Source organism: Nicotiana sylvestris, chromosome 1, assembly GCF_000393655.2.
Source record: "Nicotiana sylvestris chromosome 1, ASM39365v2, whole genome shotgun sequence".
In the NCBI taxonomy this organism is placed as follows: domain Eukaryota; kingdom Viridiplantae; phylum Streptophyta; class Magnoliopsida; order Solanales; family Solanaceae; genus Nicotiana; species Nicotiana sylvestris.
This window is the reverse complement of record NC_091057.1, coordinates 134788601-134804318: the sequence shown is the minus strand read 5'-3', so window position 1 is coordinate 134804318 and position 15718 is coordinate 134788601. Positions and strand designations below refer to the sequence as shown.

The window sequence follows — 15718 nt, the reverse complement described above, 5'->3', positions numbered from 1 at the left end:
TACTGACAAACTTAACTAGACTATGACAGACTCAAGAATATCAACTAAATGACTGAATACTACTATACAAGACTAGAAAGTGAAACATGAACAATAGACTCAAAAATATAAAATGGCTCCTCGAGCAGCTCCCGAATGCAGTGATCATAGGGTATCTGTCATGCTCAAACTCTGGTAAGTAAATCCTCACATGTATAAGAAAACTTAAACCAACACTATGTGAGACAATAGCATTCCCTACTAGACACATGCAAGACATGATTTAGGCTATTTTTGCAAAATGGCTTATTTGGCCAAAAAGTGGCTAGAAATGCAAAATTTGTGTAGGATCCCGCAAAGCCAAGAACCTAAGATTTACTAGGAAGACCGGACCCTATGTGGGTTGCCTACGTATCATGCCCCGAAAGACGAGAATCAGGTATGCGTAGTTCGGGCAGATTGGATACGGGCGAGAATTAAAAAAAAATAACTAATTTAGAGAAAACATATTTTTTGTCTTTTTTTTTTTAAAATGATGAGACGTGTAACTTTTTTTTTGGATTTTTTTTTCTTTTCTTTTTTTTTCTTTTCTGATTTACGAAAAATGATGAAAAAGTGCAAAATCTCTTCTTTCTTTTTGAATTTTCAAGCTCTTTGTTTTTAACAAGAATGTGACAGAAAACATAATTGGGCCCCACTCGCTTTATCTTTACACTTCAACCTCTTTTTATTTTTCATTTGCCCTCAACTATCATTGGTCCGCCAAATGACCTTTTTACCCTTGAAAAAATGCAACATGTAGCACATAGGATGCATCAAGATGGTTTGTTATTTTGGGTACACCTGTCCTAGACGGACCCAACCCCTGTGTTGAGTCCCCAAAGTTAGATGCACATGATGTAAACAAGCATTCCTACTAGGGATCCGGCATGAGACTGAGTTATTCTAGGTTCAAAACCTGGGTATGTGTTCTAGACTGGGTACCCGAGCGGACAACTCGAGCCGAGGAGGGGGCTACGTACCAGGAACCAAAAGGCCATCCGACTTAGTAACTTGTCCGAGCCTCTTTCTTATTTCAAGGTATGACAATAACAGAATAAGGAGTCTCGACCAGCGAGCACATCCTCGAAGATGAGAAAAGAAGGGTTTCGTAGTCGTTTATATACAGTTCAGATAATATCAAAGCGGTAAAAGCATCATTTAACACATTAGGCCCAAGCATGTAATCAGATAACAAATAAATCCAAATACAACAATTCATCTCTCGAAATCTGAACTTTGAACCAGAGATTCTGGGTTCATTTCCCCAGCAGAGTCGTCAGAGCTGTCACACCTCCTTTTTACCTACACCCCCCGGAAAGGGTATATATAAGGGATTTTTTTCCAACTTAAAGTGACAATCGAAACGGGATTATTTATTAAAAGATTCAGAGTCGCCACTTGGGATAATTTAAGGTATCCCAAGTCACCGGTTCAAATCCCGAATCGAGGAAAAGATTGACTCTATATTACATTCCGCGAACACAGAAATCCGGGTAAGGAATTCTGTTAACCCGGGAGAAGGTGTTAGGTATTTCCGAGTTCCGTGGTTCTAGCACGGTCGCTCAACTGTTATAATTGGCCTATTATCTGATTTTAGAAAAAATGTTTGAGCCTATGGTTCAATTTTAACTTTATACCCGCTTTTATTCACATATTTTTAGGAGGATTCAACGTCGCATAAAATGCGTCTTGAATCACGTCACATAAATGCACCCGCGGTCTACGACACATTTTATATAACGTTGTTGAGATTTGGATTTGGGTCACATAAATGCGCACCCGAGTTTAAGGAAATTAATTGACATAGTTCAGCAATCCAATTTCTATACTGTGACAAAATCACGTTCAGCTATAACCAATTTGAGTAAACACGAATATATAACCGAGCAAGCAAATTCAAAACCACGGAGAATAATTACAGAAACAATGGGGTCGCGTCACCAAACAAATAATTAATAAGAGCTTGCATAAAAAGAGTAGAGGATGAAAGAGTTGAACCTCAATATAACCGGAAAATTGATTGTTTCAATGTCTTGAACTCAAAAATGTGACGAACCGCAGACGGGAACCCAAATCGGCACCGAAAACCGGCAACTAACTCGAATCAACCTCGACTAAACTCCATTCTCATACTCGAATAACCAAAAATAAGAACCTAATGAAGAAATAGAAACATCTTCGTCGACATATTTGAACTTCAAACGGAATTCCGGATCAAATATTTCAGATCAAATCCTTCGTTGAAATCCAATTTAACAGAAGGAATCAAATGGATTTCTTTTGTATTTTTTTTGTTTGTAAAAATCTCATAGAATTAGGAACCAAAATAAGAACTAATTCTTATATCTGAACTAAGAAACAAATAAGAAAAGAAGGTTCAGAATCCGAAAAACCAAGACAAAACAGAAAATGTTTTCCTTCTTCTTCTTTAATCAAACAGTCGCCCTTATTGTTACTATTTTTGTTGAATCCTCGCTTGGCTTCCAGGTTTTGGGTTGCTGCTCTTGATGATGTGCAGCTGTTAGAATCCTAGGTTCTAGGTTCTCTCATGGCTGCCTCTTCTTGAAGAAGACGATGCGCAGGAGGCTTACGAAAATGGTGTTTTAGAGTCTCCGGCGAGATGTTATGGACGGGAAGAAGCTGAAGCAGTGATGGATGATGGCCAGCGGATGAAGATCCTAGCGGTTGTTCTAGAGATCGAGCCAGGTGGTCGTTCAGCGACTGAGGAGGAATGGCGTCGCTTCAGGTCTCGTAAAGAAGACGAAGCCGAGGGGGTGGGATTTTCTATGTAACGGCTGCTAATGGTCAGGGTTCTTAGGCGTTTTTAGGTTGTTTCAGTGAAGAAGAAGGCTCCAAGACTCCATAGAAATGGTTGGGATCGAGCTTTTGGTTCTAGGTCTCTGTTAAGAAGAAGTCATCGATTTTGGGGCTGTGTGTTTAGAACCTGAAGAAGAAAGCAGAAGGGGAGGTCGTTTTTTGGTCGTCAATGGCACTGCTTAGCTCCTAGGTCTCTCGTGTCTTCATGAAGAAGATGGAGTTCAATGTCTTTTCGTTTTTTTCATTCTCAGAAACGGCGCCCCTTCAGCCTTTTTCCCTAGGTTTTTAGCTGCTAGCCTCCTTCAGATTTTTTTTTAAGCATCCCTTTATATGTAGAGTCTAGGTTTAGGTATATTTTGTGTATTTTGCCAATTAGTCCTTAGGTCCTTTTGTATTAAGTCCTTAGGGTCCTTTTTATTTGTTTTTATTCCAAAGAAGAGTCTAGAAGGGTCCCTAGGCTTAATGGACTAATCCGAATTGGCCAAGAATTGGTGTCCAAAAACTCTTAAAATTGTGATCCAACACCTTAATTGACTCATTTTAAAATAAGATAAAAATACTACACAATGCAAAAGCTAACATGAAACTATTATATATTTTTTGTATTTTCAAAATTATATAAAGATAAAAATAAGGTACTATTTTTGTATTTTTTTATTTTTTTTTTAAGAATTATGAAAGATACAGACTAAAGTATTTTTTTGTAATTTTCCATTTTTATGACGAAAATAAAGTAAAGAAGTAAAAAATAGTTGAAATAGCTATATTAGGCCTAAATTAAATATTTATGTGCTAAAATATGAAAAATCTTGGGGAGGATCAAAAATCACATGTCTACAGTGAGCACTCAAACTCCTTTATCAGATGAGTTGTGAAGTTTCTTTGTGTGATTATTGCTCCATCATGCTTGTACAGTATCTCCAATCCTAGGAAATAGTGTAATCTTCCCAAATCCTTTATTTTGAAAGTCTCATGTAGGAAAGACTTCAATGCCTTGATTTCTTCCAAATTTGTTCATGTCAAGAGGACATCATCCACATATACTGCTACAAAAATAACTGATTTTCCCTCCTTCTTATAGAAAAGAGAATAGTCTAGCATAGAATGCACATATCCTTTAGAGCATAGGGCCTCTGTCAACTTAGCATACCACTGTCTGCTTGCTTGCTTCAAACCATATAAGGATTTGTTTAGCTTACACACCAAGTTCTGTTTTTCTACTAATAGTCCTGGTGGTACTTGCATGTACACTTCTTGTCTCCATGTAGAAAAGCATTGTTCACATCAAGTTGAAAAACTTCTCAATTCTTCTTTACTGCAATACCAACTAATGCTCTCACAGTAGTCATCTTCACTATTGGAGATAAAGTCTCAGTGTAGTCAATTCCTGTTTGTTGAGTGTAACTCTTGACAACTAATCTTGCTTTAAATCTTTCAACACTTTCATTTGCCTTATGTTTGATTTTATATACTCATTTACAGTAGTGGGACAAGGTCCCAAGTATGATTAGAGTAGAGGGCATCAAATTCTTGGTTCATGGCCTGTTGCCAAACAGGTATAGTTGTTGCTTCTTCATATGACTCGGGTTCACAGTCAATAGAGCATTTGAGGATATAGGTTGCAAATAGGGTACATGCGTGTGAAAAGAAAAGGATTGTGAGGGTGAGCTATGAACAATTTCTGTAATTTGTTCTCCAGTATTGGTACCAGTGGTATTGAGAGTGGGCACATTACTATTAATATATACTGATAATTAAGATACGAGTAGAACTGAATATCTTATGATTCTGTTTTGATTATAGTAGATGGAAAGTTCAAGCGCCTTTAAGAATTTAAAGGTGAAAATATTCTTGTACTGACCCATTCTTTTTCACCTTGAGAGCAATTATATTTTCTCTATCCTTTTTTTTCCTTCAAACTATATTTTCTCTATGGATAAACTATTCAAGCAATATATTGAAAACAATCCAACTTATGATATCACTTATACCATAAAAGAAATTTTTACGCGATTTAAAATTACATGTTACTATTCATAAAAATGTGAGATTATCTATATCTATATTATTATAAAAGCATGAATATTTTACACCAAATGTTAAACGACAAAAATATCCTTGAAATATTAGATGACTTTTATACCCTTCAAAATAAATTTATTTCTTTGAAAGAAAAATAAAACGTTGGGTAATATGGTAACATTTAATGCCTAAAATATAGGAGTTCAAAACCAACTCCAAAAAGAAAGCAGAATGTTGGATAAAATCTGCAGTTTATTTAGTGCCCTACCTATAGGAATTTGAAACCAAGTGATAGTAGAACTTTTTTAAAGCTATAACATAACGTAGAATAGAATGAGAATCTCCATATAAACTTTAGCTTCTGGTGCAACAACACTACTTCTGAATCTAAAGGATATATCCATTCGGCCAAAAAGAGCACAGCAAAGTCGTGAACCCAAAACAAGAAGCTTTTGCGCACAGTACCTCTTCTTTATTCAACAATAAGAAAGTAAGGTGATAGCATTGGTTCATAATAACTGTTGTGACCTCTTTATTTGATGCCATAATCTCTTTTCTTCAATATAGTATTACTAAGTATTTCTAAATTTGTATCACTAATGTTTTAAAAAAAATAATTGTTATATATATATGGTGATTCAATGATTCTCATATATATATTTTAGTACTTATGACACAAAAAAATACTTTTTTGAAGTTCGTTATGATTATTTTGAACATGATTTCTTTTCTACTCGAGGTAACTATGTAGATCAATTTTATAAATAACAAAATATAGTTTCTTCGAAAAATTTGGTTCCAATTTTATGAATTAATGTTATCTACTGTATAGCAAGTTCAAAATTAGATTGTGGTTATTGACTATATGTTGGCAATATTTCTCTTGCTTCTCGTGTCTGTTTGGAAGTAGATTTGGTAGCTAGGTTTGTACAAATTTTTGTACATATATATTGGGCGTACGTGAACCTAAATATGTATGACTCCCGACTATATGTTGTTTTGTGTAAATTTTACTTGCAGAACTCTAGAAAAAATGATTATTTTTCAAAGACAATACATAAACGGAAAGACAACACATAAACAAGTTAATAGAAGAAAAGCATTGCTTTTAATTTTTTTTATTTTGTGAATAATGTGATAATATTTAGCTGGATGAGTATGTGAAGTATATTTGTTGTGTTATGTTGCTTCTTTAAAGATTCTCGATAATGCATTAGTAGGAGTTAGATGAAGATTTTGTCCTAAATATAGATTTTATGAGCATATAATATTTTTATGAATTTTTTGAAAACTTTTCATTTGTATATTGCTCATAAACTAAGGTTACAAGACTCTAATTAACGACCGAAACCTCTTATTATATATTGAATATATTTGGTTAATGCTTACCTTGAGACGTTCCTTTTGCTCCTTTTATTCTTTCACTAATCCTTTTAATTTTATCTCAAAATATTTACGCTTATTTGATGCAATGATAATGAATAAATTACATGTTCAAATAATCCTAAATGTTGGACTATACTACGACAACATGTTTTTCCATACGGACAACCTTATGTTGCACTTTCAGGAACGATATTTATGTAGAGAATAGAGTTCTGATCATGACAGAACAACCAAAGCGACAAATGTGGAATCTAACTAACTAAACTAAATTATCATTTTTGTTAGTTCAAATGATATCTATTCTTTTATTTAAGTATTAAATTAATGTAATAATATTACCTAAAAACTTATATTAGCGACAAACAAATTATGTAGCTAAACTGCAAAATCTGTTGCTAATCCTATTTAACAACAAATTAATCAAAGAATATTAAAAAATTCTGGTAGCGACGGATCCGTGATGAACTTCGTAGCTAAATCCAGATATTTTTTGTACTATATTGATTTCAACATTAGAAAATTATTGCAGTTGGCTGAAGACCTACGTGCAACGCACGTACATAAAAACTAGTTATTATAAAAGCACGAATATTAGACGCTAAATATTGATCGACAAAAATATCCCCTAAATATTGGTTAACTTTTATGTCCTTAAAAGTTAAAATATGTCTTCAAAACGATAAATTACATATAGGATAAAATTGTAAAACTAGGCCATATACAAATTTGCATAGAATCCTAATTGCTAGGCCTAAAGTGAATTGCATAAACTTCCAACTCCATTGGAGTCTAATTTTTCGATTATGCCCAACTGTTTTCAAACGCCAATTCCATATAGAAGAATATTTATTTTTTTTACATTCTCGATATTTTGATTTTAATTAATCAGACTCTTTTGCCCATTAAAACTAAATTATTCTTTCAAACAATTGATTTTATTGTGGATAAAATTGTGATTTCAATAATTTATTTTGTTTACTTCAACTGCACTTGAACTTTGAGTTCTACGGGAATACTATCTCAGACACTAATGTTTAGGACTTCGATATTCATTAGGAATCAAAACGTCGAAACCAAATTAATCACGTAAGTTTACTCACACAAAGAGTTCTAATAATTAAATGAGCCTTTACCGAATTCTAGGTAAAAAGAGTTTACGCGCATAAATTTTCTTTTCTTTGATTAATATATTTAGCGTACAATATTTATTTTGACATATAATATACAGCAACATTTTTGTCTGGTGAAGTTCTCCCACTATTCTCATTGACCGTAGCTTTAAAATATTTACTTTTTTTTTTCTTTTAATCAATAATATTATGGATATGCTTTTAATAAATCTTGAGCATATGTAAAATTTTACTCGTATCAGATAATTAGTAGTAACAAATTTGAGATAAATGCTTATTATATGAGATAGAAATAACTTATTGATAAAATTATGCTTGAGTGAGGTAAACATGTGGGTGATGAATATGGTATTCGCAAACACATACTGATTTGTTACTTTAAGTTGTTAACTTGACCTTTTCTCATAAACAACTTATCAACTTGGACAAAAGCATATATATTTTGTCAGGATTAATATTTTTTTGAAATATTTTTTTCTTTATTGTTATAAATGGCTTAGTTTTGAATATTTTTAGGACCCATTTATTAGTTATACTAAATATTATGAAATTCAATAATGTTAAATATTATGTATATTATTGAACTTCATAATATTCACGGACCTAAAATATATCATACATATTCAATAATATGTAGTTTTAGAACATTTACGCAATGCATTTTCTAATATTTGAAACAAGATATTCCGTGCAACGCACGAACATAGAGACTAATTAACATGAAAGATAACATTAACATATGCTATACCAAATTAAAATATATTGACAGTATAAATTTTCACGGTATATATCTCTAATAATGTCCAACCGGACTATGTTGAGGCTTAATGATTTCCTATTCCACTATCTCAACAATCTTCCAAAATTCCAAATGTACAAAGCATAAATAAAAATGAGAGAGTCGACCAGTTGGTACGATTCAAAATATCATAATTACTAATTAAAAGCTGTAAGAACTTTAATTCCATTTTAGGAAAGTTTCCCTCTTCATAATCCTAGTTGAGGTAGTATTCTTTTCATAATCCCACTTGAACTAGTAACAGAACAACGGTTCTACTATCCCATTTAGGAAATCTCCTACTATTTCCTACTCCGAATCAAATTAGTAGTGAAAACTCTTTATATATAAACACCCCTCGGTTAATCCACCACGCATCATTCTCATTACTTTTAGTTTGATCAAATTTTAATTAACACCTGAAGTATGTGCATCTTCATCACTGATTCCGACGAGTCCCACCAGTCGAACACCACCACCACCATCGTCGGCGTCACGTACGACGACGGCGTCATTCTTGGCTCCACTGACATAATCACACAGCTGACTGCTAATGTTTTCTTGTGTCACTGTGCACTTGGAGCAGATACACAAGTCCTTTTAGAAGATGCTCGCAACTTTCTTGATCAAGAAACTACTGCTACGGTTGCGGCCGAGATTGTTGGTATGGTATTATCTGCATATGACATTAACAACAAGAAAAATATGTTACAAACTGGTGTGCTACTTGGTGGATGGGACAAGAATGGAGGAGGTAAAATATATGAGATAGGTTTTAGTGGTGTGGTAATGGAGAAGTCAAATTTTGGTGTAGGGGGGTATGGGGCTGTTGATTTGAATGATTTCTTGGAGAAAGAATGGAAGAAAGGAATGACTGAAGAAGAAGCTGAGCAATTGGTGGTGAAAGCATTGTCATTAAACAACAATATTAACAGTGCCTGTGGTGGTCAAACTGCGAGTGTAAACTCAAAAGGGTTCACGACAGCTTTTCACCCTTATGGTACACTTCCTATTAAGGCAGAGAAGTTGGAATTGGAGCATATGAATGAGAAGTACGTAGGAAAGTTGGAATTGGAGAATGTGAATGAGAAGCCATTGCTCGAATGTATACGTGCACATTTACTTTTGTTGCTGAACATCAATGAGGGTCTCTAGATTTGTATGTTTCTAACACTTACAGTGGCAAGGCAATCTAGTAGTGAATGCAATGCAGGATTACACTTACAGGCAATCTATGCTACATATTTGTTATTTTCTGCTGTGTATAAACACTATGCTTCATTAGGTGGCTATTCTTGTACTGTAACTCATTCAAGAGTATAAAAATTACGGTTTTCACATTGGAATTACAATCTTTTTTCAAAATTACGGCTTCTCACTACAATAAATTGCAGGTCAGCAGAGAATGGTATTGAAGCTTTTATAGATTATATCAATTTTCATCGAGATATTTTGGCTAATACTGTTACCTTCAGTTAGAGATTTGGCAATAAAGAATTTTACACAACCAATTACAGCGGGTTAAAACTCTATTACCGATATTACTAAATCATGCTATAGTAGATTAACCTGAAGATGTAAAAAACCAACACATAAAATATCAACGAGCATCAGCCACAAGAAATGGGTTAATTCATTCGAGGATAAAATCAAGCCACAAAGTTTGGCATATCCAACAAAAGACTTGATGCATTCAATGGAAGTATGTAATAATGCTACTAACTTTCATCATCGAAACAGACAAGGAATATAACACTAAGATCTAAGCAATTAAATTCAACACCAAGAAGATATGATGTCAATAAATCATTTAAGTCGGGTGAACAAAGAATTTTAGGGAACGTAGCAAAATTCCCAACAATTGCTTTCGAAGGTGAAATAGGCAATTAGAATATTTGAGGATCCTTCATAGAAAATACATTGAATGGACACTGATACTGCTCCTACGCAAGCCCTTCAGCTATGCAAAACCTAAACTGGAGCCAGCAGAATCAGTTTTCACTTGTAGAGGTATTGCGTCACCCGAAAAATCCTGCAGTTGAAAATTGATGCTCCATGCTTAAAAAACAGAGAGAAATATATATGCACTAGCAAACCACTCCTTGACCAAATTCTTAGGAACATTAAGGATAAAAAGTTCAGTTACATACCTTTCAGTTGAAGTTGAATCCACCTGATGGTACAGAGACATTCCCACCTCCAAACTGGAAACCCTGGTGGGTCGCATCACCAGGTGGCATGGTCTCATCATCTTCTTCCAACCAGTATGTCTCAAGAATCTTCACAGCCTTTTCATAAATCTCTTGATTGTCATGACTTTGAAGATTCTCTATTTTTTCTATACCGTCTGCATCATCAATCATTTGAGCATACACGTTTATATTTCCTGCCTCACCCAAATTCTCAACATCGCCAACCTTCAAAATATTTTCAAGCCCTTCAAGACAAACTGTGACAATCCTCGGGTCAGGACAAACTAGGAGATCACAGAGTGGTTTGATACAACCTTGACTTACAAGGTATCTGCAGGATATGATGCAAGACAAAATAAGATCGTCTGAGTGTATGCCATAAAAATTATGGTTCTAAGAAACCAGAATATCAAATTCTTACTTGATCTGTTCATTAGTACCACCAGATGTGGCATTGGAGATTGCCCATGCAGCCTCTTTTTTAATCTCAAACTCCGCATTTTGAAGCAAATTAACAAGAGGACCAAAAACACCAGCCTCAATTACACACTGCAGCAAGAAAGAATAATTTGACCATGAAGTGCAGTTGAAACAATCAATATACATCTTCAAGTTAAAGGATTGCCAAAAGAGATCGCTAAATTTGTAATCCAGATGTTTTTTTTCTGTTGGGGGTGTGGACGAAGGGTAAGCGATGTTATACTGCTAGCAACTGTTTACCTGAATTTGCTCCTTGTTGCCAGCTGTAATGTTTGAAATTGTCCAACAAGCTTCCTTCTTTATACTTTTCTTGTGATTACCATTCAACAAGACCAAGAGACAGGGCAAAGCCTGATGATTGATGATACACTGAACGAAACAAAGAGACATAATTGTTTAGTATTTAAAGAGAGAAGAGAGAATGTCCTTATAACTAAAAAAAATGCTCCCTTATAGAGGAGTTTTGAACTACATGGAATAAGAAAAGTTCCCTAATTCTTGGGGTCCTAGTTAATATCACATAATCATTTATAACCTCTTATAAGATGACATATATATAAAAGATTCAGTAACATGTGCGTGCAACATAATAAAAGCACAGTTTGTCAACGTAATATCATCCAAACATTCAGTAACATGGGAGGCAGCAATTGAGTTCAATGTGTTTATTTCTACAGCCAATTTCTTGAAAATTCAGAAATTTCTGGTCTTCAACATTCTACATCTCCAATACATACATCAAGAGAAAAGAGTTTTATTGGAAGTTGTTTCACATGTCACATAAACGGAAATACTATAAGTTATTCATCTCTGCTTTTAGTTTCCGACATCAGGTTAAGAGCATTTTCAAGAGCTAAGAATAAAGAGAATGACTATGCACAAATTCCAAAGTAGATTAATGGGGTGGGAAATTAAAAGAAAGCAAGATAATAGTCAAGTGAAACTTGAAAAGTCACTCTCACAGAAAAGCAATCAAACACTTCCCACCAGATGAGTATACCATCCTCAAAAATCAAAAATCCAAAAGGCAGTTGCAAAATAACAAATTAACCTAAAGTCATCAAGTAGAGAGGACAAACATAAATGTAATGCTGCTTGATGCAGATTAAACCATAGGAAATGGAAAAAAAAAAACATACATTCAGCAATCATGCACCGGAAGAACCAAGGACTACTACGAACGCAAGGCAGACATTATTTGTATAAACTGATTGAGGCAGACATCAAGTAGAGAGGACAAACATAAATGTAATGCTGCTTGATGCAGATTAAACCATAGGAAATGGAAAAAAAAAAAACATACATTCAGCAATCATGCGCTGGAAGAGCCAAGGACTACTACGAACGCAAGGCAGACATTATTTGTATAAACTGAAAAATTATTCTAACAAATACCTGAGTTTGCATATCATCTCCGGTGACAATATTTCCAACTGTCCTTAGAGCAGGAATCAGCACCGATGGAGAAGGATGACTAAAAATATGAAAAACAATAATTAAGATCAGGACATACAAATGCCACCCATCAGTGAGAAAGATAATAATTATAGAACTCGATAACCCAGAAGTACACTAAAAAAATCAGGGTACTTACCCTAACAACTCAACCAGTCGGGGACATACTCCAGAATCAATAACAGCTTGAATTTTATCATTTGTACCATCGGAAAGATATGAGAGTGCCCAGCATGCATCAGTTAAAACTTCTTCATCGGTCGAATGTATTAGCTGTTGAAGAGCTGGAAGAGCAGGCCTTGTCTGTACATCCAGTTCACAAATTATGAGAGGCATAGCTTCCAGTTTCATCAACATTTATTCCTCATAACATGTTCGTTTCATTCAGTTTCCAAATAACATGTTTCTTTTATACTTTGGATAATAAATTATATTCCCTCTGTTTCAATTTATGTGAACCTATTTCCTTTTTAGTCCGTGCCAAAATGAATGACCCCTTCCCATATTTGGAAATAATTTACCTTTATGCAATGATTTATAGCCACACAAAATATGTGTCTCATATATATGTGCCACACAAAATACTTACCCACACCGGGTGTTTACACCAAACTATATTAACTCACAATGGTTAATTAATTCAATTAGATGAGAATGCATATATATGTGCCTCATATATATGTGCCACACAAAATACGTACCCACACCGGGTGTTTACACCAAACTATATTAACTCACTATGGTTAATTAATTCAATTAGATGAGAATGCATATAATTTACCATGGTTAAATGATTGAAGTTCATATGCAAGACACATGTCATGTATCTATTGAAATGGAGGGAGTAAATGTCAATTTCGATCGACCACACCTAAGGGATAAAAAAGTCTTAAAATGAAGACGGAAAAAGTTGGGCTAACGTGTCTTACATATCATAAAACAATAACTTAAAAACATACATATGTAGAAAAGGAAATCGTAGTAATGTGTCTTAACGCTATTCAAACAATAAATAGATAGAAGTTTCCACTGCTTTTGTTCAGAAAACCTATCTTTAGTTTTCGACAAAATCAGTAAATTATTAATTGCTTGAAAAAGAAGACTGTAACAGGTAAAATGCATCTAGGACAACCTGGTGGTTTGTTACAGTCTTGAAAAAAAAATCCTGCTTTGTCCAATGAAACAACTTCACCTAAATTCAACTCGGGGCATTTGTATTTTATTTGCTATAAGCTATTAAGAAATGAGGGAAGGAACAACCTCCCACAGTATTACACATGATAAGGGAAATGGAACTCCTCGCTCATTCCTCATCAGCAAGGACTAATATGACTACTATTAAAAGTATGTATCATTGATCACTGATCAACAAATAAATCAAGCGTTTAGGACACACCTGATCAAAAGAAGGTTGTGGCTTCCCTCTACAGAAATTTGAAAGTGTCCAAGTGGCATTTCTCAGCATAGATAGCTTGGCATTTGGGTTAAATTGGGCCAACAAGGGAGCCAAAGCACCACAGCTAAGGACTAGATCACGGCATTTTGGTGAATCACCAGCAACATTTCCTAGAGCCCACACAGCCTAAATGATGAAAAAGTCATGTTGTCAGAACCAGAAATACAAATATTATTGCATACCTCAGAAGTATAATAGAAGAAGAGCAAGGACAAGACAAATCCATTATAAATAACTATGAACAAAATTTAATCTATTTTTTCGTGTATACCTGCTCTCGGACATCATCGCTAGGAGAACCAAGAAGTTTCACAAAACTTGGGACTGCACCAGAATCAATTACCACCTTTGTATGCTCAGATGTTCCAGATGCAATATTTGTGAGAGCCCAAGCTGCCTCAAACTGAGTAATGTTGATAGATACAAGGAAATTCGTAGTCAGACTATCTATCTTGCAGGACGATACAAGGATAATGCAAGTAGTGGAGGGGTTTAGCACCTGAAGCTGTGGAAAGTCATCTCTCATTAGAAATTGAACAAAACGAGGAACTACACCAGCTTGAATTACTTCCGCTATTGGGGGACTCCTTTCTGTATAGTTACCAAAATCGAAAAATATGTCTACTGGGTAAGAAACCACCAGAAAACTCGGCAATAAAAACAGGAATATTTGTATCTACATAACAATGGTTACCGATTGAGAGCATTTTTCTGAAATAAGAAGTAGCCTCAAGCTGTACATTGCCATCTTCGCCCCAAACACCTGCAACCAATTGTGGTATCATCTCTAACTGCAAAATAAAGGCATTTGAAACAAACATCAGTAGCTACAAATGAAGAAAAGAGTACAATATATTCCAAGTATTGTAGATCGATACAACAAAACTTTGTTGCAAAACCAATATATTCAATACGCTTCACAAAACCATGCAACTGTTTTCACGTGCAGATATAAACAAACCAATGGATACTTGGAAGAAGTCACAGTCTAGTACAAAACGAATATTCAAATCTATACAACACCTCACTCATCGTTTGGGCATATATTTACAAACAAGTCAACAACGACCAAACATAAACATTCGAAAACACTTCATAGCAAGTCAATACATGTTTGTCAAAAGCTTAACGACAACTCAACAGAAAATCGTTATTCATTATATCTATCCATGTTCAGAAAAATACTACTAGGAAAATCCTAAATTTCACCAAACAGACAAATACATGATGAAAATCAAGGAAATCATAAGTTAATGTTCTAACTGATAGAAAATCAGGAAAGGTCAATATTCAATAAAATCAGAAACTTAATCTAACAGTACTAGTCGATAAAACATAAGGAAATGAAAAATACAGATCTATTTTCCACCTTTTCGCCAGAGGCTGTCTGAACAGGAACATTATGTAGCTGATCCGGCTGAAGACCTTCACGTCGCTTCTTCTGCAAGCTTTCCTCTCTCCTATTCTTACGAATCTCAACCATGTTATCCTCTCTCCTACGCCTTCCTTCCTCCGCATCCACGGCTACCTTATACCGGTTCCGACGAACCTCCGTCCTCGCACTCGGTCTCAGCGACATTTTCGCTTCCGATGAATCAATAAAATCAAGGGAAAATGTATATATAACTAAGCGGTACAGTGTATATATATACGCAGAACTGGAGCAGTGGGGTAGAGAAAAGAGTGATGGCGGAAGGGTTTGGGCTTTTGATTTGAAAAAGGGGAGAGAATACGATGGTTTATATAGGGTTTGTTGAAGGGATCGGTGCCGTTGTGGAAAAGGGCATTATTTAAGAGATATTTGCGGAATGAGGACTAAATTTGAATTTTGAAAATGTAAGGAAGCGGAACGGCTATATAGTAAAAATTGCACGGGGCGCCCTATTTGGTCGCCCCTATTTAATCTATACCCATTTTTTTAAAAACTTTTAACTTGTACCCACTTTTTAAACAATTTCAACTCTCTTTCTCCTCTCCCTTC

The 15718-nt window shown here is 34.8% G+C and overlaps 2 protein-coding genes across 2 annotated transcripts; one reads left to right on the top strand and one right to left on the bottom strand.

Annotated features, from left to right (window-relative positions):
* Positions 1-8580: 8580 nt before the first annotated feature.
* LOC104215393 (proteasome subunit beta type-6-like) lies at positions 8581-9309 on the top strand. Its single transcript, XM_009765181.1, has one exon. The coding sequence runs from the start codon at positions 8581-8583 to the stop codon at positions 9307-9309; it is 729 nt and encodes a 242-aa protein (XP_009763483.1).
* Positions 9310-9904: 595 nt separating this feature from the next.
* LOC104215391 (importin subunit alpha-2-like) lies at positions 9905-15464 on the bottom strand. Its single transcript, XM_009765180.2, has 11 exons — positions 15107-15464; positions 14432-14528; positions 14237-14328; positions 14009-14140; positions 13678-13863; positions 12421-12584; positions 12222-12300; positions 11067-11195; positions 10768-10895; positions 10305-10677; positions 9905-10186 (listed from the first exon to the last, which is right to left on the bottom strand). The coding sequence occupies exons 1-10, from the start codon at positions 15314-15316 to the stop codon at positions 10308-10310; spliced, it is 1587 nt and encodes a 528-aa protein (XP_009763482.1). The 5' UTR covers positions 15317-15464; the 3' UTR covers positions 9905-10186; positions 10305-10307.
* Positions 15465-15718: the final 254 nt, after the last annotated feature.

What these genes read in the sequence shown, in the direction of transcription:
- LOC104215393 (XM_009765181.1), top strand. Translation starts at nt 8,581, where the DNA reads ATGTGCATCTTCATCACTGATTCCGACGAGTCCCACCAGTCGAACACC.
- LOC104215391 (XM_009765180.2), bottom strand. Translation starts at nt 15,316, where the DNA reads ATGTCGCTGAGACCGAGTGCGAGGACGGAGGTTCGTCGGAACCGGTAT. An exon ending in CAGAAAAATGCTCTCAATCG is followed by an intron (nt 14,329 to 14,431) that starts GTAACCATTGTT and finishes GTAACTATACAG; the next exon opens with AAAGGAGTCCCCCAATAGCG. An exon ending in CGACTGGTTGAGTTGTTAGG is followed by an intron (nt 12,301 to 12,420) that starts GTAAGTACCCTG and finishes TCATATTTTTAG; the next exon opens with TCATCCTTCTCCATCGGTGC.